Raw genomic sequence first — 24,335 nt, forward strand, 5'->3', positions numbered from 1 at the left:
GGGAAGTGCTACTTTTGGCAAAGATTTTGAAATGCCTTGTAAATGTTTTTTTTCTTTGCTTGATTATCTCATGCAGTATCAGTACATAATGCAGTTCTTTCCTATTTCCCTTACCTGGCTGCTTCTGAGAAACAAACCAACCAACCACGCACTAAAAAGCCATTTGGGAGACATCCCTTCTGTAACACAGTTCTTATTTTCTTAGCAGAACAATAGTTTAATTCACTTTTCTTACCATCAGGAACAACAATATCACAAAAGTAAGTTGTTTGCTCTGCAACTGAGAATTATACATTTGCAACCACCTGAATTGTGCTGGGATTTTTTCCCCAGTCTTTTGGAGCTTCACATCATTACCCCTAAAGCTTCCCTCACGCTGTCACTATTTTTGCTTCAGTTGTTGCTTTCTAACTTTAGTCATCATTGCAGAGCTTTCAGCCTCATTGGCTGCCTTTTACCTTCAGTGGTATCAGCTTCATAGCCACACTAACACTGTGCATGGTACTTGCCTCAGCTCTCTGATGCTAAAATAAAAATTCAACCTGAGGTGGCATTTCAATACAGTAATTAGCTTTTTACCACAGAATATATAGCTTCTTACTATTTTTTACTCATTTCAAACATTCTATGTTATGCCTTTACAATATTTTGATATTCTACCATATAAAGCAACAGTCCCAGCTCTGGAAACAATCTTTTACAGTATCACTCTAACAGTGAAGAATGTAAAACTTTAGTAAGTAGTTACTTGGACAGTTTTTCATCTGCAAAAAATGATGCATCAAAAGATGTACTTATTTTCCAATTCCTCTTTATCTACCTCACTATGCATTATGAAACTATTTTGAAAAGATGAGGGGAATGTGGCACTCAGTTAAGCCATGGCAAGCAAATGGTTTAAATTCAGATGTTCATGCTTTCTGATAAATTTATTTCTCTATTGATTTTTTTGTGTAAATCCTATTATATAATTTCTCAAATTATTACACATTTACATATGAAACTTCTGCTTTTCCTTTTCCCAGCTGATACATGTTTTCATAAAAATTGAAAACATATCTACATAAGGCTTTTGAAAAGGTTTTGAATTTTGATACAGGAAGAACAACAGTTTTAAAGTAGTATGAAAAAGACAGCAATCATCACAATTTATAAGCTCATACAGAAAATGAAAAAAGCATTCAGCCCTGAAAAAATCAAGATGCTTTATCAGAAGGAGGGAAAAAACCAGACCACCAAATCCAAAACAAAACAAAAAATATCGGATCAATAAAATCCAAAATTTGAGATACCCTACAAAATGAAACTAGTTGCTAGTAAATTTGGGATACTTATTATTAGCAAACTTTAATAGAAAATTTAATCACAGGATGCCCAAAAGGAAGAAAACCTGATCATTCCTAAGTTTATTAATGTAATACATAATTTATATCTTTATGTCACAAATTTATTCCTAATTAGTAGTAAGTGAAGAATGAAAGAAGGAGAAAAAATAGCTTGACTAGCCTTTGGTTACTTTTGTGAAAAAAGTTTGGTGGTGTCATTCATATTTGCTTGTATTTCTGCCAGGGGTGCAAAATCTGGCATCAGCATTACAAACACAAAGAAACAGCTACCTTTTAAAATGCAGATCACACAGTTGCTTAATAACATATGAGCAAGAAAAACTAGAGATCAAAATATTCATCCACTTGAGCCTTTGCTTAGTTTATTGTAACCTAAAATGGGGATAGATTATCATGCAATCTTTAAAAGTTGCTGGTTCAATTTATCAGACGTGGAACAAATAAAAGCACATACTTTTTTGTCAAGGAATAATCTGATCAACAGAAAGATCTACAGTGGTCTAGTCTTCTCTCTCTCTTGTTTGTTTGTTTGGTTTGTTTCTTTGCAAGGAGGGTGATGATTAAAACATGAGAAATTCTTTGCTGGCCCCTTACAAGAGGGCATATTAATCCATAGATAATCTGATGGAACCATTGTTCTTGTGGTGCTCTTAGACACCTGAGAATGGAAAGGCCATACAAAAGCTTCAGAAGACGACAACTCTGGAATCTGTTTTAATTCAGCTGCAAAATGGAGCATAAAGATACCTGATTAAGTTTGTGTTAAATCACTAATCAAACATTCAGAATTTTTCAGCCTGACTTACTTCCTAATTATTCCCATTTAGGATCAGCTAAAACTAACGCTGGGGAATGATTTTTACATTTATTATTTATGACCTTTTTGGTTGTATAGATTACATCAGATGAAATTTCAGGTTTAGTCCTGTCCATCTGGCAAATTTTTATAGTGTGGTTTGCCCCATAATATCTTTTTCTAGTTTCACTTATATTTTGTAATCCATTTCTCTGAATTTTCAAATACATATTTCAAATAAATATTACAATCACAACAGTATTAACATCTCCAGAACAGGTAGATGTATGAGTACTTTACTTTCATTAATATTAAGCATACCAGAGAAACAAATAAATGAGGGAATTTCTTAACAGTTTAACTTTTAAACACAGATACATTTCCTAAAACAAACTTCATGTGAGCTATTTTTAAGTTATTTATGAGGCTATATAATTTTCTCTCAGTATTCAAACACTGTATTACAAACATCTACCTAATTTTCAAGCACTTTATTTCAAACACTAGACCTTGTAAGTCTCATCTGTTTGTTAGCACACACTTGATACTTGCATGCAGATGCAATCTCTCTTGCTTTCCATAAAAACCTATAAATATTTTTGGAAATATCACACATTCTTTTTCTACACCATAAGTCATCATCAATATGAGTCTAGACTCATTTTACTCTCCATCATTGCTACTATCTAGGCAATATAATTTATTTCTTAGCTGAATGCACTTGAGAGCTACTCCATTTAGTAAAAGGTATCTGTGGATCCAAAAGGTAAAACATATAACTTTGGACTACTTTTCTGCTTCTTTTAGCCATTCAAGCAAATATGTTTCTTAACCATTAAAATAACCTTTAAAATAATTAAGTGTAGCCTAAAGAAACTCTTAAAAATGTCTTCAGCCTGTGGTCAGTGAATGCCTCTTGTTATGTAGATTAGCAGGCAGCTATTTGCAAAAGGCAAATAAAAATGGCCCAATTGCCAGAGCAGTTAACAGCTAAATTAGCTTTGCAGGGGTCTGCACTTCCATTGGAAAATTTTAACCAGAAATCGAAAATGGTTGAGAGCAAATTCATGCAGAGGACACCTGCCATATGTGAAGTTAGTTCATCAATTCCAGTGTACTGCAAGTAGCTGATGAAAGATTATGAATTATGTTTCATATTGTATTATCAAATGCCAAACTGTAAATTTAAGGTCTCTGAATATCTCTCTCACATTTAAGGGACCTTAATGTCTTTTCTAAAGGGTCAGATTATGAATTGTTTTAAGGTCAAGCACTTAGGTCTAAGTTGGAGACTTAGGTAACATAAAACTCTTAGTTTTTCTAGCTATGATCTCCTTATGCTTCATTACATTTAGGAGGAATCAGCTTCCAGAAGAATCAGAGTAAGTTACAAGGTTAACAGGTAGTACTGGTGGCTAATGCAAGTAAATAACAGAAAATGTGCAAGATGTTCTGCTGCTTTGTATGTTGATTTCCAAAGTTAATTAGGAAGCATGCTTAAATATGCTATTATGTGCTTTTAGTCTTATGTTTATCCACTGTAGTCTTTCTGGTTTTCTTTCTTATCCTTAATATCAAGGATAGAATAATCCTGTCTCACTGCTTTAGTTACCATCCTCATTCACTTTACCATATAATCTCTGTGGAACACACAACTAGTTGATATTGATACACACAACATATTGATGCACAAGTGACAGAATCTTATTACTGAGAATTGTGCATTATTCTACTGACTTTTTCTCAAAATTTCATATTCTTATGCTCAGTGACTCTAACATACAGAAAGTCATCTCTTTACATTCTCTTTACATGGCAAAGTTTCCTCACACCACAGAGGCACTTAATATGCTTAATTTAAATTCCCTCTGTACGACAGGAAATCTCTTTCATAAGAGGTGTCATTTTAATGCTACCAAAAAGATTTGTCCTTTTCCCTTTCAATCAATATCTCATATCCACCTACACAGCTGTCCCATTAAACTTTGCCTTGGGAATTCAAATTAGGAAACTGAAAAGACATTTCCATTTTTACTTAGGCGTATGTGTTTAACCAGCATCAATGCTAAGTTTAATGGTAATAATGAGAAAATGTACCAGGTTAATCATTACTGCTAATTCCTATAATAATGGTTTATCTCCTCTATAGGAAATACAATAAATATATAAATAAGTAGTTTGCTTAATAACTGAAACTCCTTTGATAATGAAAAGATTTACTTTTAAATTTATTCCTTAAAGTATTCAATACTATTACAAAAGGGAAAAAATATGACATATTACATTCAAAGCAGTTTTATTTCTCCAGGGAATGACATAAAAACTTGATGAAAATTCATTACAAATACTGAGTAGTGTCCAAAAAAAAGGAGGAATGAAAGACTTTAAGAAATCTTACAAATTCAACACAGCCTATCCAGCATTATTAGTCCTTATGTTTCTTGCTGTCTTTTGACATCCAGAACAATATTTACAGTTGAACACTGCACATTTCAATGCCTTTTTGGATATAACAGCCATATACACTATCTGTATTCAACTGTAGTTAATTATAACAGTAATACTGATTGTGCATTTTACCACATGTCATTTCTCTTAGGCAATGACAGCTCTTCAGTCCAAAGTTATCTCTTTTGCCTTTATGTCTTCTTAATAACTCCAGCAACAGTACTTCAGTACCCTTGTCTTTAGTTTCTCTTTCTTGTCTCTCCAAGAATGTCAAACTAATCAGCATTTAAAATTCTTTTATTAGTACCCAATCATTTCTGCTGACTCCTATCATCAATGACCCAATTTCTGTAAGAGGGTTGCAAGAATAGACACCACAAGCCTGGAATATCTTCTGCATGGGGAAAGAGAATTTTTCAACTTGGAAAGGAGAAAAGAGCAGTATCTCCAGAAAACTCTATAAAGTTCCAGATAGGAGGGGAAAGAAGAGAGAGAATGGACTGCTTCCCATGATTTACATACTAAAGTCACACAGTAGATTTACTGTGCAAATTATAGGCTAAAAAAATCCTAAAGGAATAAATTCTGCATACTGCATGAAGTTTACACTGAAAATCCATTGCTATGGAATATTATCCCATAATTAATTCAAAAAAGGATTAAAAAGAAATAAGAATTTATTAATTGATGACTAGAAGCTGAAACATTCTTTAAGTTTGATCTGGGTCAAAAATCTCTAAATCAGTTCTTCTGTTTGTTTATTTTGTTTTGCACAATTTTTCCCTATATTCTAAAAGTCATTGTTGCACTATTACATGTGGATGCAAACTGATGGTAACTTGAGAAGATGCTAAACTCTATTGCTAAATCAAAATGTGTTTAGATATGTGCTCTTTTTGCATGGTGGAACTGGATATCTAGCACACTATTAGAGTGCATTACCAAGATTGCGACTGCGAACAAAGCTATTTCTGTGTAAATTATGTAGTCCGAGTGTCCTTAGAAAAACTCCTCAAAAGCAAAACCTTGAATTACAGACTGCACAATCCTATTATGTTCACAGTTCTATGTACATTACTGCTTTTACATAATTTATCCCAAAAAAAATTCACTTAAAAAAATCTTTTTCATGCTCTCATTTAAATTAGTTTTCTTTGTGTCATCTGCCATATTTATTCTACAGCAGTTATACTTCTATTTCTCTAATGACTTTTTAATAAATTTTCTACTTCATCAGAAAGTCTCTATACTGAAATAATTCTACAACCTCCCCCAAAGTATTATGTGTGTAAACTGAACCCAGTTGCCTGAAGCACTGATTATCAAGCTGATGTGGGGATATATATTACATAAAACTCCCTTCTCAATTGCCTATGATAACAAGGTTTTGTTATTTCTAGGGAGGATGTAAAAATTGGCCCATTTCAAAGAAAACTGAAAGCAGATTAAAAAGACTGGCATATTTTTATGGATATAATGTCAAATTAAATTTACACCTAACTTATTCCTTATTATTTTTTTCCTGTAAATAATGATTTTTTTTTTCTTTTTAAAAATGTTTTTAACCTGTTGATTTATGATGAACAATGAACTATAATGTGGCATGAATAAAAGCAAACCTTGGCTTTTGTTTTATTCCTATGCAATAAAAAGCTAAAACATAATGGATCTCATACTTCTATTCCATAGAGTGCTCTGTTCATTTTTTTAATGAAATCTTCACTAAAGCTAATCCACCAATTCTGTAAGGCTGGCAAAAGAAATCCAAAGGGAAGCCAAAACATTATGTCAGACAAAATTTTAATTCATACCATAATGCACCATGAACTGCAGTTTGGAAGGTTCAGACTGGATAAAAAACAACTTCACACTGAAACTGCCCGGAGCAATTATGTGATCTCCATCCTCAAAGTTTTGAAAAAATTGCACCGGACAAAACCAAGAAAGACAAGCTCCAGTGTTAGTGATAATCCTTCATTAACAAGATTGCTGTATGTGATCTTCTGAGATCCCTTTCAACCAACACTTTTATGATTTCCATGACTATTTCCTGAAGTTAAGTCTCCAATTCAAAAGAAAGGGGAGCCAAAGAAGAAAACTGAGTAAGACTCATCTTGTCAGCATAATACAAACTGCTCAAAGTAATGGCCTGGAAGTCATAGAAGTGTATAATATACAAGCATCACAATATCTTCGAGGTCTTTTCCAGCCTTAATGATTTGCTGATATCCAACCATGTCTTTTCACTGTTCTCTGCTACATGCTCATGCAGAACTGCAGCCCACAGGAAAGGCTCATACTGGAGAAGTTCATGGAGAACTTTCTCCCATAGGAGGAAGCAAGGGGTGTGATGAGGCCTCATCCTGAGGAAGAAAGAGAGGCAGAGACAATTGTGATGAACTGGACACAACTTCCAGTCTCCATCCCCTTGCACCACTGTGGGAGATCAAGTAGATAAATCAGGACGAAAGTTAAGCCTAGGATGAAGGGAGGGCTGGGGGGAAAGTTGTTTAAAGATTTGTTTTCTATTTCTCATTACCCTTCTCTGATTTGATTGGTAGTAACTTCCCTGATTCCAGGTAGTAATTTCTCTGAGTCTCCTGCTGTCCTTATCTTGACCCAAGAGCCTTTTTCTCTCCCCTGAGCAGCTGAAGAGTGACTGAATGGCTTTGGTGGGCCCCTGTCCAGCCAGGGTCAGACCACCCCTAGTGCCAATGAAGTTCACCCCTATTACCAGTCCTTGGTGAGTACACTGTACATGTACATATACCTGGTATGTAATCAGTAACTGTATAGATTTTACTCAATTTAATTTTGCTTTATAAAATGACTTAAACTGAGTATCTGACATCTTCACAAGCCCTTCTTACCCAAGTCCTAATTAGGTAGCTACAGCATGGAAAACCACATCTTCATATAGAAGAAATCATCTCGCAGATGGGGTAGAATCACTATCTAAAAAGACAGAAATGCAATGGAAATTCTTATTTTTTCATCTGAGGTATTAAAAATTCACTTTATAGAGAAACACAACATTGCATTTCAACATCTGGCAAGAAGTGACAAGCTTACTACTACAAAGTAAAAAGCAGCAACCAAATGAAACATGTACACTACCAGAATAGTAATGTCCTGCTTTAAATTTCAATGCATCTTGTAGAAGATAAAATTAATCTGGCATATTTTTTTCTATTTCCTACATTTTCTAACATTTTCTGAATAAAAAAAAAAATGAAGAATCAATTGAGCAGCACATTACTAGCAACATTGAAAGAATAAAGGAATATTAATTTTCATGAGTAACTGTTAAACTCTGTCAAGATTTCATGTGAAAGATTTCATTGTGAAGTTTGAGTGTGACCAAAAACTCATCTCAACAGTATTGAGCCATGAAATGAAGCCTTAGAGAATTCCTTCTGCAAGTGGCAATGAACATCACTGAAAGGATTCTTTCAGACAGCTGCATTAATGTAGCTAAGTCAACCTCCTGGTTTAAAGACAGTATCTGACAACAAAAAGATATCACTTTCATGCCTGAGTCAGAGAAAATATGTCATCAACAAAATTTTTGTTTATTTTTAATCTTCTCTGGTTTGAGGGTTTAATTTTCTCATTCTCAATGAGATTATTTTTAGATAATAGATTTGTTTAAACTGTGGCAAACAAAAAGCAGAAAATTGAAAACATAAATTGCAGCTCTACAAAGGAAAGCATAAAGATTATACCAGCAAGATGCATACTCTATCTAAGAAACAAGAAACTTTTCATATGAAATGCAATAGCTGTCTCTGTGTACTGTTAAAAAAAAAAAAAAGAAAAAAAAAAAGGTAGCATTTAAAGCAATGATCACCGAGTTCTGAGTTGGCAGTTTTCAGGTGGAAACTCTACACAGATGGAAACTCTATAGACCCTCTGGGTAACCTCCTTCCATGTTTGCACACCTTTACAGTAAGAAGCATCTTGTCTTCAGACTGATTTTCAGTCTTAGTTCATTGCCTCTTGTCCACTCAAAGGGCACTACTGAGAAAGTCTGTGTCCTTCCTCTTCATGTCCTCCAATCAGGTTTCTATCCATATTGATGAGATCTCCCTGAGAGTCTTCTCTTATGTTAAACAGTACCAGCTCCCTCAGCCTTTCCTCACAGGCTAATCCCCTTATCATCCTTGTGGCTCTTTGCTGGACTCACTCAATTAAGTCTGCAACATTCCTATACTGGGAGAACTGGAAACAGCATTCCAGTCCAATTGCAAATATTATATTTGCTCTGCAAAATATGATCATAACTTTGAAACTAAATTAATAATGACTATTTATGAAGAATATAAGGTTTCACAGGTAGCAAATTGGATTCTAGGCAAATGAATGTAACGAAGGTGTAATGACAGTGTTGTCTTTGGATAGAAGATGCCAAAGATGAAGGTAGACAGGGAAGTTAGAGGAAGAGCAGGTTCTAAGGCAACATAACTTCAGAGAGAGAACAAGAGAGTATCCACAATCATAAAACTAGGATCCATCTATTACTGCAGATTGGAAAATATTATTTTCTTTTGCTTGTTTCCCTTAGAGAAACATATTTGTGGTGCAACTACTAAACTTTAAAAATGGTAGATGGTGATTAGAGTTCTCATTCAATGAATAAAGATGATAAGAATCACGATTTAAAAAAACAAGAGAGAACAGGAGTTTTTCTCACAGTTTATGAAACCTTTCATAAAAAAATACCCACCCCCCTCCCAGAAAACCCCAACTTAACTTTCTCTCACTCAATAAGACTGAAAGAGTAAAAGTAGGTCTCAAAGTCTTTCTGTGAGGAGGTGATGTCAGAATAAATGTGACTGAGTTATTTGTTTCAAGAAGTAGTAGCAAACTGTTTAGATTAGTTGGGGGAAAAAAAAAATTCAAGGACTATTGGAGGACAAATCATCTTCATGCACACTTGGTAAATTTCTGCATGCCTTCCTTGTAAGTAGAAAGAAATTACCTTTTTTCATTAAATTTTTAATTATTATAAGAAAGATTAAAAAAAAAGAAGAAAATTAGTTTTTGCCACTGGAAAGGTAACACTGAAAAGAAATAAGAATAATAGTAACCAGGCACAAGACTAACAAAGGAGATGAGGTGTGCACATAGGTGAAAAGCAATGCCAGTGTCACTTGGCAGTACATAGCAACAACAATGAATATTTATTTCAACATATAATAAGTAAGCCAAAATACAATACCTGCTTAAATGTTCAATGATATTCATTGCCAGAGCAATTTTATTTAATAGCACACTGTGCCTCATCTTGGTTTTTTAATATTTATCACCAGTTTGAAGGATACTCAGCAGAAGAATAATATGTGACTCTGCCACAAACTGAGCCTGGCTGCTTCCATGTATGTAACTCTGTAAAATAAAAATAAGAAACATTCATCTTTAAGAAATCCATTGGAAATGGCACAACCAGATGCGTGAGAATAAAACCTGTTTTGCAGAAAAATGCAGGCAGCAACGCTAGAAATGAATAGTTAATGTATGTAGGTTTAGTAAAAAGGAATGCTATAAATTAGGTAAAGCACATATATACAGTAAATGTATATTCAAACATGAAATCATTATGCTGGGCTCTTTTTCACACTGCTGCTACTGTGGAATAAAAAACATAAATTTATTTGCTCAGGTGATACAATATTTCAGAAGAGAGGTGACAAAAATCAAGGGCATGCCACAGCATGGTTTTAACAAAAGTGAAAACTGAAGCTTGCCTTAAACAAATCATTCTACTTTAGTCTTTCTCAGATTGAGTGAAGTTTCTTCATACAAAGTCTATTTCGTCTTTCTCCAGGTACAGCTGTGTCCATCCAAGTTCCTAATGGATAAACCATCTTATTTATATGGAAATGTTGTAAAATAAATGTTAATGCTAAAACTAAGTCTAACACAGTCTACTGCCCTCTATCCCAAATAACTATTGTTAATGGGCTCCCTTTATTTTAAGAACCTGTAGTGTATTAGTGAAATTAGCTGTTAGTGTTTATTATTAACTACCTATGACAACAATAAAGGAAGCAAAAGTCTGAAGGACTGTCAACACACACAAAATGAGGGAGATTCTCTGTCTTTCTCTCCCATATCAATTATAAACACTGATTACAGTTTGTCTTAGCATGACATGTGAAATTAAATATATCCACATTCTGAAAGTATTATTTGCACATATTCTTAGGCATACATAAAATTTTCATCCTAACTAAATAGAAAGAAAAATGCTCACTAGTAAGGTAAAGAAACAGCAAACTTTTTGCCCTCAGTCTGAATGCAGGGTTTTCTTAATTTGTTTATTTAACTTATATGTTTTGTTTTAATTCAGTTTGTTCTGAATAATTCTGGCTTAATACATCCTTGTCATGATTCAGAACAACCCAGATTTGAAATAATTGGATGCTTCAGCATACAAAAGAATGCCTCCACCCACACTAGTTAAAATCTGATTGATGCTGTGTCAGATCATGTAATTATATTTACTCAGTAGGTAGTTATCTACTGTTTTCAAAATTCAATCATATTACGCACATTCAAATAACCAATCAAACCTAAACCAGACAAGAGCTTCATGTACCTAAAGTTTAATTTTCTCTCTTTCTTTAACAAGATAAAAATCACTGATCTCATAAGAATATCTCATTGAAGTTTGACATGACAATGAGCCAAACTGTATTTCTTGATTTTTTTTTGGCATGACTTATAAATTTCATTAAGGCTACATATGCACCACCCCCCCTATATATATATATGTATATGCGCTCACAGAACAGAAAACAAGGAAATAAGAATATTTCACACTAATAAAAATTTATGAAAAAGTTAAAATGTTTGATTGATTGTGTATTATGATGCAGTTGTGACCATTGTCCTGTGAAGAGTTATCACCTGTCATTATTTCAACATTACATTGTTTAGTTTTCCTTCTAATAGGAATGAAGACAGTCACTTCCAAAAATTTTGTGCTACTGCTTCTGATGACAAAAACCTCTTCCACATTTTAAGAGGAATCACATTTTAAGTGCTGGTCTTCATTGCCCCTCATAGTAATTTCATTTAAAAATATCACTCAAGCTTGTGTGACTTCTGGTTTCACTTGGGAATAAAAAATAACGACAAAGAATTTTATTAATGATACATGACAGTTTCACTACCATGTAGCTGTCAAACCTGTACAGTAATGATGGTTTTAAATATGCCAGCAAATATGCTCTCAATTCTGAAAATTTCAAACATGATTTTTCAGTGGCTATTCACACTTGAAAAATTGACTAAAAAATTATCTTAAGCATCTTAATTATCTGAAAAATTATCATCTAAGGATGATGAGTTTGCAGAAAACCCAGTTTGGAATACTGTCCATGTAGACTACTTACCTTGCAAAGCTGAAACACCGCAAAGAAAATACCAGAAGTTTTTTTTAAAAAAAATTAGATGGTTACTGCTATTAAAATCATATTCTGATTTTAAAAAAAATAAGAATCAGAAAAAAATCTGATTTAAAAACCTTTATGGCAAGTTTTTGAATGTTACTGAAGTGGTATAGTGATTTAATGTAATGCACTAGCAGGCTTGGTATCACAATACTATAAGGATACATAATGTAAGGATATGTTGGAAACATATTCTCAGAAATCTCTCCCTAGAATAATAGAATCACAGAATGGTCTGTGTTGGAAGGAACCTTTAGAGGTCATCTAGCTGAATCCTCCTGCAGTGAGTAGGACCATAAACTAGATTAGGTCATTCCCGTCCAATCTGACTTTGAATGTTTTCAGGGATGGGGCTTCTATCACCTCTTTATGCCAGTGTCTCACCACCCTCCTGATAAAAAATTTCTTCCTTATATCCTGTCTAAATCTACCCTTTTTTAGTTTAAAACTATTACCCTTTGTCCTGTTGCAACAGGTCTAAAGCATCTGTCCCCACATTTCTTAGACAATCCCTTTAAGTATTGAAGGTCTGCAATATTTTAGAGCCTTCTCTTCTGATTCATTGTTAATCATTGTGATAGAATCCTAATAACAACAAAGAATTTAGAGCAGAATATCTTTCCCTGTCTGCTGGTTAAATTAACATAACAATTAGTTTTATTACCTGATGAAAAATACACATATTTATATCAGAACTGGAAAAATCTCTCAAAAGATAAAGTCCTTAGGAAACAAAATCATGAAAACAAAGATGTATTCATCATCAATGTTAATTAGGTGAAAGACAAGAGTCATAGCTGCCATGAAAAAAACCATGAACTAGATACAGTGTATTTGCAAATGTGATACTTGAACTAATCAAACAAAAATCTGAAACAAAAAAAAACTGACCACAAATCTAGAATATGAATTTCTAGCTAAATGTCTAATAGGAATCCATGTTATAATTTTATTTCTTTAAATGTGAGTTGCTAAAGGCATAGCCTTGCTTACAAGGAAGTGGATGTTTTTTGATTTCATTCTGGAAATCTTAAAAAGCTAGTAGGAGACAATTGTTACATTCCCAGAGGGGACAGAAATGGATAAAAGGAAAGGGAGTAGCCACCTTGAACAAAAAGCCAAGTTTCATCTTTGAGAGGGCAAGAGACTTCAAATCAACAGAGAGAGTTGAAGTAATTGAAAGGACTAGTTGAAAGCCATGCTGCTAAAGTATTAAATAAGGCAGATGTTTACTGTAGAGTATTGATGCCTTGAGAGGCTACCTACAACAGAGGCCAGACAGTGTTAAAGGAATAAAGTAGGTATTTATTAAAAGGCCTTCAAAAGATACACTTTGGGCAGTATAAAATGTGTACTTTGAGCCTGGCCATGGCTACACCCAAGATGAACACCCAGTCATGAGTTTTCAGACTTTTATAAGTTTTGGTCCATTTCTATATTGGGGTTAATTGTCCAACTGCAGCTTCAGGTTATCAAGTCCCATCCTCCCAGATTGCTCTCCTCAATTCATCATTGTTTAAACTTTTTGGGCCTGAAGCTGTAATGATGTTCTTGGTTTTCAGCCTAGAAAAGGATTGTTTTGTCTAACTACACTGTGAAGAGAACTTTCTAACACTTTACATGACGTTCAGAGTTATATACCAGCTTAATTCTACTACAAATGTTCTTAGGTAGATTATTCTTAAAAGTTACCTAACAATAGATCTATGTGTGATCAATAGGGTCCTCAAATTGCTTTCCCAAGACATTGTACTCCAAGTACTCAAAACAGCAGCATGGCACATCTCTATAGGTATGGGTCAACTGGTGCAATGCTTGAAGTACAAAAAGTGACATGACTATTCCAGGGATGAAGATGAACCAAAATAATTTGCATTTGACAATGTATTGTGAATCACCTGAATTTATGACAGTACCTCATCCCATTTCTTATAAGGAATGAATTCACAAAAGAATTACAGGCCAATTTCCTCAGTGAACCTTCAGACCTTACTTTCTAAGATAAAAAACAGAGTAGAAGTTTTCAGAAGACAGAAGAACAGTATTTATGTAAAAAATTATAGCAAACAGCTTTCCTTGAAGAATGAATGGTCAGAACAAATATGGCATTTGTCTTTGTGTCCTTCCCTACAAGCATATGACAAATACTTTGAGACCACTTGAAGCATGAATTATATGTGTATTGATACATAATGTACATTATGTAAATGTACCCCCCACACACCAGTTCTGTACACTGCAATGGCCACTGACTCATCAAGTTTTGAAATTCATGGCCATCTGTGGCTCATACCAACCTAAAATAGAAAGTATTTAAAGAAACATTTTTAAAGGACTATTGAAGAATGAGCTGTTTATCAATTTTCAGACTAAAGAAAGGAACTGGTCACATGTGAGGTTTCTTTATTTTCATACTACTTCTTTCCTTCTATAACAAGATTGCTGGATGACCCACATGCAAGGCACACATTCTCATGAAATTTTATTTGAAGCTACAAATCATTAGAGCACAGAGAAGTATGATTTCTAGTTTTGCTATATTTTCTGCTTTTTGACAATAAATCCACTTAATATCTGGAAAACTGTGAAGTCTATCTGGCTGCTAATGCTTTAGGCAAGTGCTTTAAATAAATTTCTTAATAAACTCAGATTTTCTCTTTCATTTTAAAGGCAGCAAGAGGGAGGACCAGGTAAGATGCAAAGATAAAGTCTGTGACAAGAGAGGCAACCATAGCTTGAGCAGAAAACTGGACAAACACTCAAATAACACTGCCACACAGCAGACAATGGCAAATGTCATGGAGGTAGGATTAACAGGGGAACCAGAGCCTGAGTAACTCACACTTTGAAAAACCAGTCCTTTTCCAACTCCAATATTCTCCCATCTCAGGTCTCACTTCAAAGAAGCTATTTGAATATTCAACTGGAATAATCATATCCCTAAATCAGGCCATTTTCTTTGGTGGAGACAAACAATTGCTCAATGCATGAATATTTTTACAAAACTGTGTTAAATGTTTATCTACTATTCATAAACTCATTAAATATTTAGTGTTATTGAAGTGCAGATGGTACACACACATATATCTATATATATAAAATCCCACACCAGAATACTCAAGGGTAAAAACATTGTAATATCCTTTTAAATTTGCCTAAATGCAGCATATGTTTGCAATTTCCCTTCAAGAGTGATAGTTGTCATGGTTCAGTAAGATACTTAAGTATAATCTGTGTTCTTTTATTCCTTTCTTTTAATGTAAGTAAACCAGAAACAAAGGAGAACTAAGGCCTCTGCAATTCATGTGCTAATTCTTAAGGCAAGAAGAATTTGTGGACTCCCCAAAATTAAAATATTATTTCAGGTGCTTCATTAATCTGTCTAAAAACAAACATCACAGTGTTTATCTTCCATTAATATGTACAGCAAGGATGCTAGGGTGAAGGGAGCTAATTAAACTGAGCTGAGTTTAGTAATAGTCTAAAATACAAAGCTACTTCACAAAGTATAATTTGGGATAACTGAGAAATAACTCATCCTGAGTTTACGAGATATGACACACATCTAATTAAAAAGTGTATTGAAAACTGATCAAAAGCAGACAATTTTGCTAATAACTATTCTTGAAAACGGTGAACTGAATTTGGAGTGTATGTTGAAGAAATCCCTAGATGGAGACTGTGCCCTGAAGGAGACAACAGGCCAAGTTCAAGCTAATATATATGTAGAAAGCAATGAAGCAACAGAGTAGTTAACTGCTCCAAAGAGAGTTATGAATTCCACACCATTAGGATAAGCACCATTAATCGGTCTTCTTTTACTACATTAACATTCAGGGTGAAATTCATCAGAGAAAGGAACATTACAGAAGGCCATGGATTACTTAATTATGATTGAGCCTTTGGAATGGAATATTTTAATTAAAGACCACCAATTTTGCCAAGAACATGCATTAGATATAAGCAGTTGTTATTTCCTCTTAATTTAGAGGGAAAAAGAACTGTGCAACATTCTCTGTGAACTCGGATGTTACATATTTTCCAAGTCCAGGAATAGCAGGGCTTTCAGCCATATTTAAATGTTTAAAAAGCAAAAGTTCTGAAACATTGTCTCATGATACCATTTCAAGACCTTTTCATTTTAGGTATGAATGCAGAAAAAGTTTAAACATTTTATGGAAGACAAATGATTCATTCAGTAAAGCAAGCACTTTGAAACCAAACATCAAGGTATATAAATAAATGTTTTATAGTGTGATTTCACGATTATACCTGCATTTCTCCAGACAGGTTTTCGTCTAAGCAAACTATGTAACACTTCAAAAGCAGATTAAACTACCAAGCAAGATTAAGAATAAAATCTTATACAACTCAAAAGCCCAAGTTTTCTGACTGTTACTGCAGCTATCTATTTAAATATTATGTTTTCTAAAACCAACACAGCTTCACTTGAAGCATGAACTCCAAATATGCTTCTTAAATTCCTACACAGTAGTATTTGTTCAGTTCATACAGGCAAATCAGTTTTAACTTACTTATGAACCCAATAGGGGACTTCCTACAAAGTTACTAGCCAAATCAGTTCTATGCAAATCTCAGAATATAAGCCTCACCTAATTCCCTGCTTTCTTCCCATCAGAGAAGACACTGTTATCTGTATCTGCTGGAGATAGCACATGTTCAGTGACCTATTTTACCTGTAGCAGCCAACCCTCAAAAGCTCTTCTTGTGACCAGTGATGTGAAAAACCATGAAATGATACTGGTTTGGGCCCAAGTTACATGTGTGAGAATGGCTACCAACTGGGAACATCGGTTAGCATATGGATGCGATTTGCCAAATTAATAACAAACCTTTCTTTGAGACAGAGGGACGCAATATGGGTATGAGTTTATTTTAGAGATCTTATACAACTGAATCTCAATAAATAAATATATGAATCCCATCTCAAAAACTAAAGTAACACTAAAGAGGTCTTGAAGCTAGTTAATTTACAAAAAGAAACCTCTGACTAGTTTAATGACATATTAATATTCAATAGTTAGGAAAATGTCCAAGCATTTAACAGAGCAATTGCTTTTATTGTAGATAACCAGATATAAAATGGGCATCTGCAAATGATGCTTAATGGCTTCAACAATTAATGTAGTATTAAACACAAAAAAAATCTAAATTCACTGCTAAGAGAAATCCTACATAAATGAATTTGCATTTCTAGCAAAATGAAGACTACATATGACAGTAAGAAACGTGCAGCTAGCTATCTGAGACAGCATTTTTTCTAGGAATCTTCATTTTATTTAACAATAAACAGAAACAATAAACTTTAACACTAACCCACCTGAAACATACAATTTCTTTTGAACAGTTACTAGCTTTATAAACATTTCTAACTCAAATATAAACCAACATTTCACCAGCCTGGTGAAAAATTCATCTATTATAATCTTAGCAAGCAATCTGTCTAAGCAATATCACTACCTGAAATGCCATCTAGCTCAATTATAGACCAGTAAGACCAAGACAAACAAAACAGCTAAAGTACATACACCAGCACATACAAAATGTGGAGGAATAGACAGAATTATTAAATGTACTTATGTACTTCCAGTAATTTTATTCAGTTTACTCAAGCACCTTACTCTAAAAATTAGTAGGATATCTAGAAAATCAATACTGGACCTTAACTAAAACTCCATGTGGTTATTATATTTTCAGCATCCTTGGTATAACAGACAGTGCAAGTGTTCAGACTCACTTACTAAACATGACCATAAATCATATCAGCCAATTTTGATAGGTGGGTTTAATAGCTATGGATGAAATCAATCCTTTTTACGAAATATTTGATGTTGGTGTTTTTTTAAGAATCTATGTAATACAGATTCACACAACAATCTCATACAGACTCTTTGATTCTCTCACATTTAAATTCAATGAATATGAGTTACATTTTCCAGGCTTGAGCTCATTCCTGTGCTCACAATTGCTCAAACCAAAAACTGAGTCAAGAGACAGCAACCAGTTTTCATAGGACTGGCTGCCTTCCATGAAGTCCATCTGGCACCAAGCACAGAATATGATCTGGGTTTCCAGCCCTAGAACAAAAGTGGAGAAATGCTGCCTTACTTCTGAAGACTAGTAGGCTGGAAAGGGTAGTTGGTATAATTTAAAATAGCATACAAATCCTGGTTTATGCTGCTGCTTTGGTTGTTCCTAGACAGCTTTTATAGCTAAACTGCATTATTCAAAGTTTCTAGAATTACTATCAAAGGACTCCACTAGTAGAGATTATTTCACAAATCTAGAAACTGTAATCACTCTGCTCAGATATACAGAGGCTTTGATGAATAAGATGAATAAGAATTAATTCTGAGGGACTTCTTCCATATTTATTAATCACAAAATAGTAAGAGAGCAAAAGATGCAGAAAGCCTTCAAACAATCATACTTTGTGGATTTCAGAAAAAAACCCCAGAATTTAAACCTCTCAAAAGGAATAAAACATTGCTGCCCTTACAGCCTTAATTCCCATGTTACATAATGGATGGAACAAATGCAACAAATGTCTTCCCTCTAAATGTTCAATATGACACACAGTGACCAGGTCAGAGACTTCAACAGAGATGAAGATTTCCAGGATCTCTGAAATATCATAATAGAAGGTTGGGGAAGTTTGAGTGACACAGCTTAGCCTGCTTGCCTAAGGAAATATTTTTTTTTGCAATTGTGATGCCATGCTTAACAACTTAACTACTTTTTAATCAACTTAAGAAAAATGGAAAAAAAATCTCTGATAAAAGTGATGCTCCTGAACATTTCATTACAGCTGGAAAGCCAAAATTCTGTCATGATTCTCCTGAAAGAAAAGCTGAGATTAAAGTTCAACTGTTAATAGTTGTTCTGGAGTATGGACTGCTTGCATAACACATGGAAGCCAAACCATGATACTTCTATACTTCTAATAAGGAAAAAGGAAATTGAGGTGTTTCTCATGAACAGCATTTCTCTAAAAACATAAACACATTGGTAATAACAATTTTCTGAGCTTACCAGTATCTCTTTACTTTTTGCTCTCAGATGCTGAGCGCAAAATGGGATAAATCTCTTTAGTCACAAAAAAGAAAAAAAAAATTAAAGGCAAAGTATGTACCTAAATTCTGCCATAAATCTATTCCACAGCATTTAAGCATGACAATCTTCACAAAATTGGTGTTCTGACAAAAATGGTCACGGAAAACAGCATAGCAGAATAGAAGGTTTCCTTACAAACTACAGAGATGGAAGAGCTGAAAAAGCCATTCAGATAAGCTCACATTGTTGGTGTTATTGCAATTATGGTTTAGAATCTAAAAGTAGTGAAAAAAATACTTGTATCTTTAAGTTTCTATTCTCCTGGGTCTCTAGTAATATTTTGACAAAGATATTACAGCCATTTTGGATAAAGCCTTCAGCATAACCCCATGTATCTTTTCATAATATTTATGACTCAAAACATGTTTTTAATTTCCTAGTCAGGAACTGCAATATTTTCTCTTTTGAAATTTCAAAGTGTTATTTCAATTGGATTTCAAGCTGTGAGGCATAGAAGGTAGTTTCACTTAAATACTGAAGTGCTGCAAGCAGAAATGAAGACAGACAACTATGACACTAGTTCCAAAATATGCTGAAATCAAAGGGCTGTGAAAAACACAAATGAAAAGAAGTTTACTTTGTAGCAGAAGCAAGAGCAGGTGTAAATGCCAAATTACTTCAAAGCTACAATACAATTAACAACAGTGGAGAAGCTGGGAGACAGTGAATGTTGTTCTGATAAAGAGCAAAACATTTGCATTGACATTTGATGATAAGGAAGTAACATTAAAACCCTTAACTACAACTAAAACCACAGATGATTGTCAGGGTCAGCAAAATATTACTAAATAGTTACTAAAACAGTGCTGTCTACAGATACAGAGACATCAAAGTTTGGCCATAAATCAGATGGGACTAAAATACAGCAAGCAGAATCCTATCAATGCAAGCCATATATTCAGATTCCAGTTGTGTCTCGTCACCAATTAATAAAATTTCTAACAGATACGGGAGCACAACATCCAGTATTAATGCGGAGGGATGCTGAGAAGCTGGGTGTACAACACAGACAGTGAAGAGTTAAATTCACTGGAGTAAATGGAGCAAGAAGTATTAGCTGCCTAACTGCTGTGGTTAATTTGTGGCTCCTGAGCAAGAAGTGAAAGTCTTCTCATCTTAAGCCTAAAAGAAATCCAGTGACTGAAGTGCACTCATTCCATGTGGCACCTGCACTACCTAAGTCAAGAATTGCTGTATTTTTGCTGCAGCACAAAATGAATGCATGAAGTTATAGTTGCTTTGGCACCACTAACAGCATCAATACCGAACAGAGGAAACTTAACAGCCACAATACAAGCACCTGGGGTGGTTTCACATCCTCCTAATTCTAATGCCAAAGCTCCAGAATGTGACAAGGCTCAACTGGCTCCTACAAGGAAGGGAGGACAACACACCTTTAACAGGCTCCCACATAGGTATAAATGTTCACCTGTGACTGCACAAGCTGTGCTTGTCAAACTTTTACAAGCTATCTCACTCCTTGCAGACATGAAATTAAACAAGGAAGACCCTCCTGAAAAGATGGGAGACACACCACTAGCAGTGCAGCAAACATTGAATGAAATAAAAGTTGTAACTCTGCCTTGAGTGATACCAAGTTCAGGCAGTTAAACAACTTGAAAAACTGAAGGATAATCTATCAGGACAAACCCCTCTGAGATCTCTGTTGTTTTCCTAATCAAGGGATAAAGCCAGAACACCCTAACTGCAGATCAAAGGAACCAGTAAGTGAGGGAACTGCCATTCTTTCCATTTGCATGAGAAATCTCACAGAAAACAGCCAAGATGATGTGACAACCACTTTTATTTAGGCCTTTTTAACTTTTTGCTTATTTTTGTGGTAGACATAGGAACCTTATCATAATCGATGGATTGTTCCTTTTTTAAATAATCAGTCCATAGCATGCCAAATAGTCATTTTTCTTTTTACAGGAACCTACTCAGGGATGAAATTGAGCTGTGATGAATGGATGAAACTTTCAGTTAACACCATAACTGCCTGCATTTTCAGTTTATAAATGTGATTGTGATATGTGTTTTCATCAAAGCACCTTGTTGAGAGAGAAAAAAATATTAGTAGGACTGCACATTTTATGTATTATTAGCTTGATTTTTGCAAACTTTTTCTTTTTATTGAAAAAAAATGGTGTAGGAAAAGCTTTATGTTTATCTTATGGATGTATATTTTTTGTCTCAATCAAATTTAGCCTGGAAGTTGGTACAAGAATTCATATTTGTAATCAAGGAAAATGAATTAAGCTTCCCAGTTATTTCTTGGAAAGTTTTAGATTTATTACTGTTTGACTAAATTTTTCAGAGATACAAACAAGTGAACTAAATAATCTTAACAAAACAAAAGAAAATGCTACATACAAAATGGTTGAGCCCTTCCTGGACCAGAAGAGGGGACAGCCATGGCCTAAATGGGAAATGGATAAAATACTGGAAAGATTTTTACCAGCTCTCAAGCAGCTCTACCTGTTTTTAGAACCAAATGCATTATCAATCATTAGACATTCCAAAGTATATCAGAGTTATATTTCCACTTGAACATGTCTGATGTACTACTGGATTTCCTACCACGTGTCCCAGAGGGATATTTTAACTTCACCTCACTTCTTTTATTTATGGTAATCAATATGGGAACTAGAGTACGTTCTCCATCACACACACTTCTCAGTTGTGGATAAAATTTACTATGACAGCAATTGTAAAGGAATGTGATCAGGGAGATTTGCTCAGTGAAATTCAAAAAAAAACCAAAAAAGCAAGCTGCCATAATACAGCTAAACTTAAAAAGGATAATAATTTCATTTATGACCCCGCTAATAGTAAAGGCACAGTTTCTGTTTTGTGTCAGGATTAAATTATGTGGAGCTGTAATCTGTGTCCTGGAGAATAGAGTATAGGCACAAAGTAAAGATGTATTTGCACAAAAACCTTTTATACAGGAACTTTTTTGTACTTTGTATGAAAATTTTGTAAGCATACCTTCTTGTTGAAGGTACACTATTACCAGTAATGTATCAACTTACAAAATCCCTAACTAGTAGGTCTCCTTGTCAATCTTCCCCTTTTGATCATTCCAAACCAAAGATAGTTTTAAAGGAGTTAAAACCAATTCCTGGCCTCTCTTTTACTCTCCTCTCTTTCTTATTTCTTTCTAATCTCTCTACCTCCAACTTTACTGGTAAATAAAATCCCTACTATTGACTTTGGCATATGGTGTCATTTGCACCTTAATTCTGGTTTAAGGTAAAAGCTTGTTATCTTCTTCCCGGTACAATCTCTCTCATTTGCTCTTTGTTTTTGCTAATTAACACTTAAGATCACAAAGAAGGAGTCATTTGGAGAAAATAACTAAGGAAAAATACAGGCTTAGCATGATTGTAAAAAAATTCAAAACAAAACTGAAAACCTAAAAAAAAGGGATCAAAACCAAATTCCTAATAAATTTTGCTGCACTTAATTTTAAAATTTCTATCAGTATCCTAGAATAAGCCTATATTAATCAGACTTGTACAGCTGAGTTACTATAAAAAAAAATGTTCAGTGTTGCCCAGAGCAGTTTTTTGCAAGGTGTATTAGGTCTAGTTAGCAAATTGGAAGAAGTACTGCTGATATGACAAAGCAACTGAGTAAAATGAAGCCTTTAGTAGAACAAATTGAGAATACAGGAATCACTCCATGTTCAGAATATCAAGTTTGAGAGCAGGCACACCTGACAAACAGGAATTTATTTCACAGTAACAAACTCTTTGAATGCATGATTTATGAAGGCAGTTATAAGGGTCACTTATTTAAAATCATTGCTTAATGCACTGGCAGATGCTTCCTAATTATTAGAATAAAGAGTGATAACATTTTTTTCAAAGGATGTGCATGCCATTAAGCATCTTGTACTTCAGCAACTATAACATTTGTGATGATGTCTTTTATAAAGTTTTGCTTATGATGTCAGGCAATCACTGAATATAACAAACAACAGTAACCAAAAATTTTATGTTATGACACAAAACCTCGGACCTATTTGAAGTATCATTCTTAGCATTATTCTTACTTAAGTATTCCAGCCTGAAATTAATACAAATCAAATACTGTCAGCAAGAGAAGCTGCATTTCAAGTTTCTTCCATCTGCTGTCACTATGAAAAACACCTGAATTGTCAGGCAGTGAAAAGTTTCAGGACAGCAAAAACCAACACAAGTTTTACAGACATTCGGAATTATCATTACATTCAAGCTTATACTGATTTTTTTTAAATGCTAGCTTTACTAAAGAAGTAACATTAACATATTAATATCTAGAAGAGGAGAAAAAAAATTGAACTATGAATGTCCATGTATTTGGGACAAGAAAAGCTAGGAATTATTTGATGTAAATTAAAAAAAATCTCTTAGGATATTTTAAGGGCTTGTTTATGTGAGAATTTGATACTTGGACTACAGTTTGCAAGGAAGTTGAGAATATTACAAGTATTTCATTGTGAAATTGCAGTATGCTTCCAGCTCAGAAAGCAGAGAATAAGCTTAGTCATAGTCTACAAATATCAGTTATTTAATGTTCAATTATTGTGCCTTGATTCATAAAATAACGAAGTTGTACTTTTCAGCACAATAAGTATTTTGAGATAAATAAACAGGTGACTGTGGACAAGTAAGTTTTTAGGCCAAAGGCAAAGATTATATAATGAATTTCATTAACAAAGACTGAAATACAAAGCAGAATTTTGAGAGCAAAAACAATACCTCATAATAAATGATTCTCTTTCACTGCAGTAAGAGAAGTTATTGCTTGGCTTTAGTAGATCATGGCTTGCAAGTAAGTACTACTAATTTGGGCAAAGTTATTGAAAACCAAAAAAATTAGATGCATCAGTTATAAGAACAGCATATTCATTAACCAGAAAAAGGCAGAATACTGATGTCAAAAAAAAAAAAAAAAGGTTTCAACACACACTTCTTTGGTTTATACACGGCATGAAGCTCTAGTTAAAACAGCCCAAGGTGACTATGACCTAAGCAGATTCCCAGTCCCATATATTTGTAGAAGAGCAAAGAAGTTTCTTTGTACCTGAAATAATTTGGATGAAATAAAGATTCAAAAGAAGTCAATAACCACTTTGCTATTGATTTTAACGAGCCAATATTTCAT

The 24,335-nt window shown here is 34.0% G+C and overlaps 1 protein-coding gene and 1 long non-coding RNA gene across 3 annotated transcripts in view; both read right to left on the minus strand.

The window, feature by feature from the left end:
• TUSC3 (tumor suppressor candidate 3) overlaps positions 1 to 24,335 on the minus strand; it is an 87,957-nt gene that overhangs the window by 11,889 nt on the left and 51,733 nt on the right. For both annotated transcript variants that reach the window (XM_015625489.2, XM_015625491.3), the window contains exon 7: positions 9,915 to 9,978. In XM_015625489.2, coding sequence (XP_015480975.1) covers positions 9,915 to 9,978 — 64 coding nt within the window. The remainder of the gene's footprint in view (positions 1 to 9,914; positions 9,979 to 24,335) is intronic.
• LOC107203404 lies at positions 2,329 to 9,908 on the minus strand. The gene is made up of 3 exons (XR_001521180.3): positions 9,812 to 9,908; positions 7,461 to 7,545; positions 2,329 to 6,953 (listed from the first exon to the last, which is right to left on the minus strand). It is a non-coding gene; the product is annotated as an uncharacterized LOC107203404 (long non-coding RNA).

The sequence above is a fragment of the Parus major genome, chromosome 4 (assembly GCF_001522545.3).
Source record: "Parus major isolate Abel chromosome 4, Parus_major1.1, whole genome shotgun sequence".
Classification (NCBI taxonomy): domain Eukaryota; kingdom Metazoa; phylum Chordata; class Aves; order Passeriformes; family Paridae; genus Parus; species Parus major.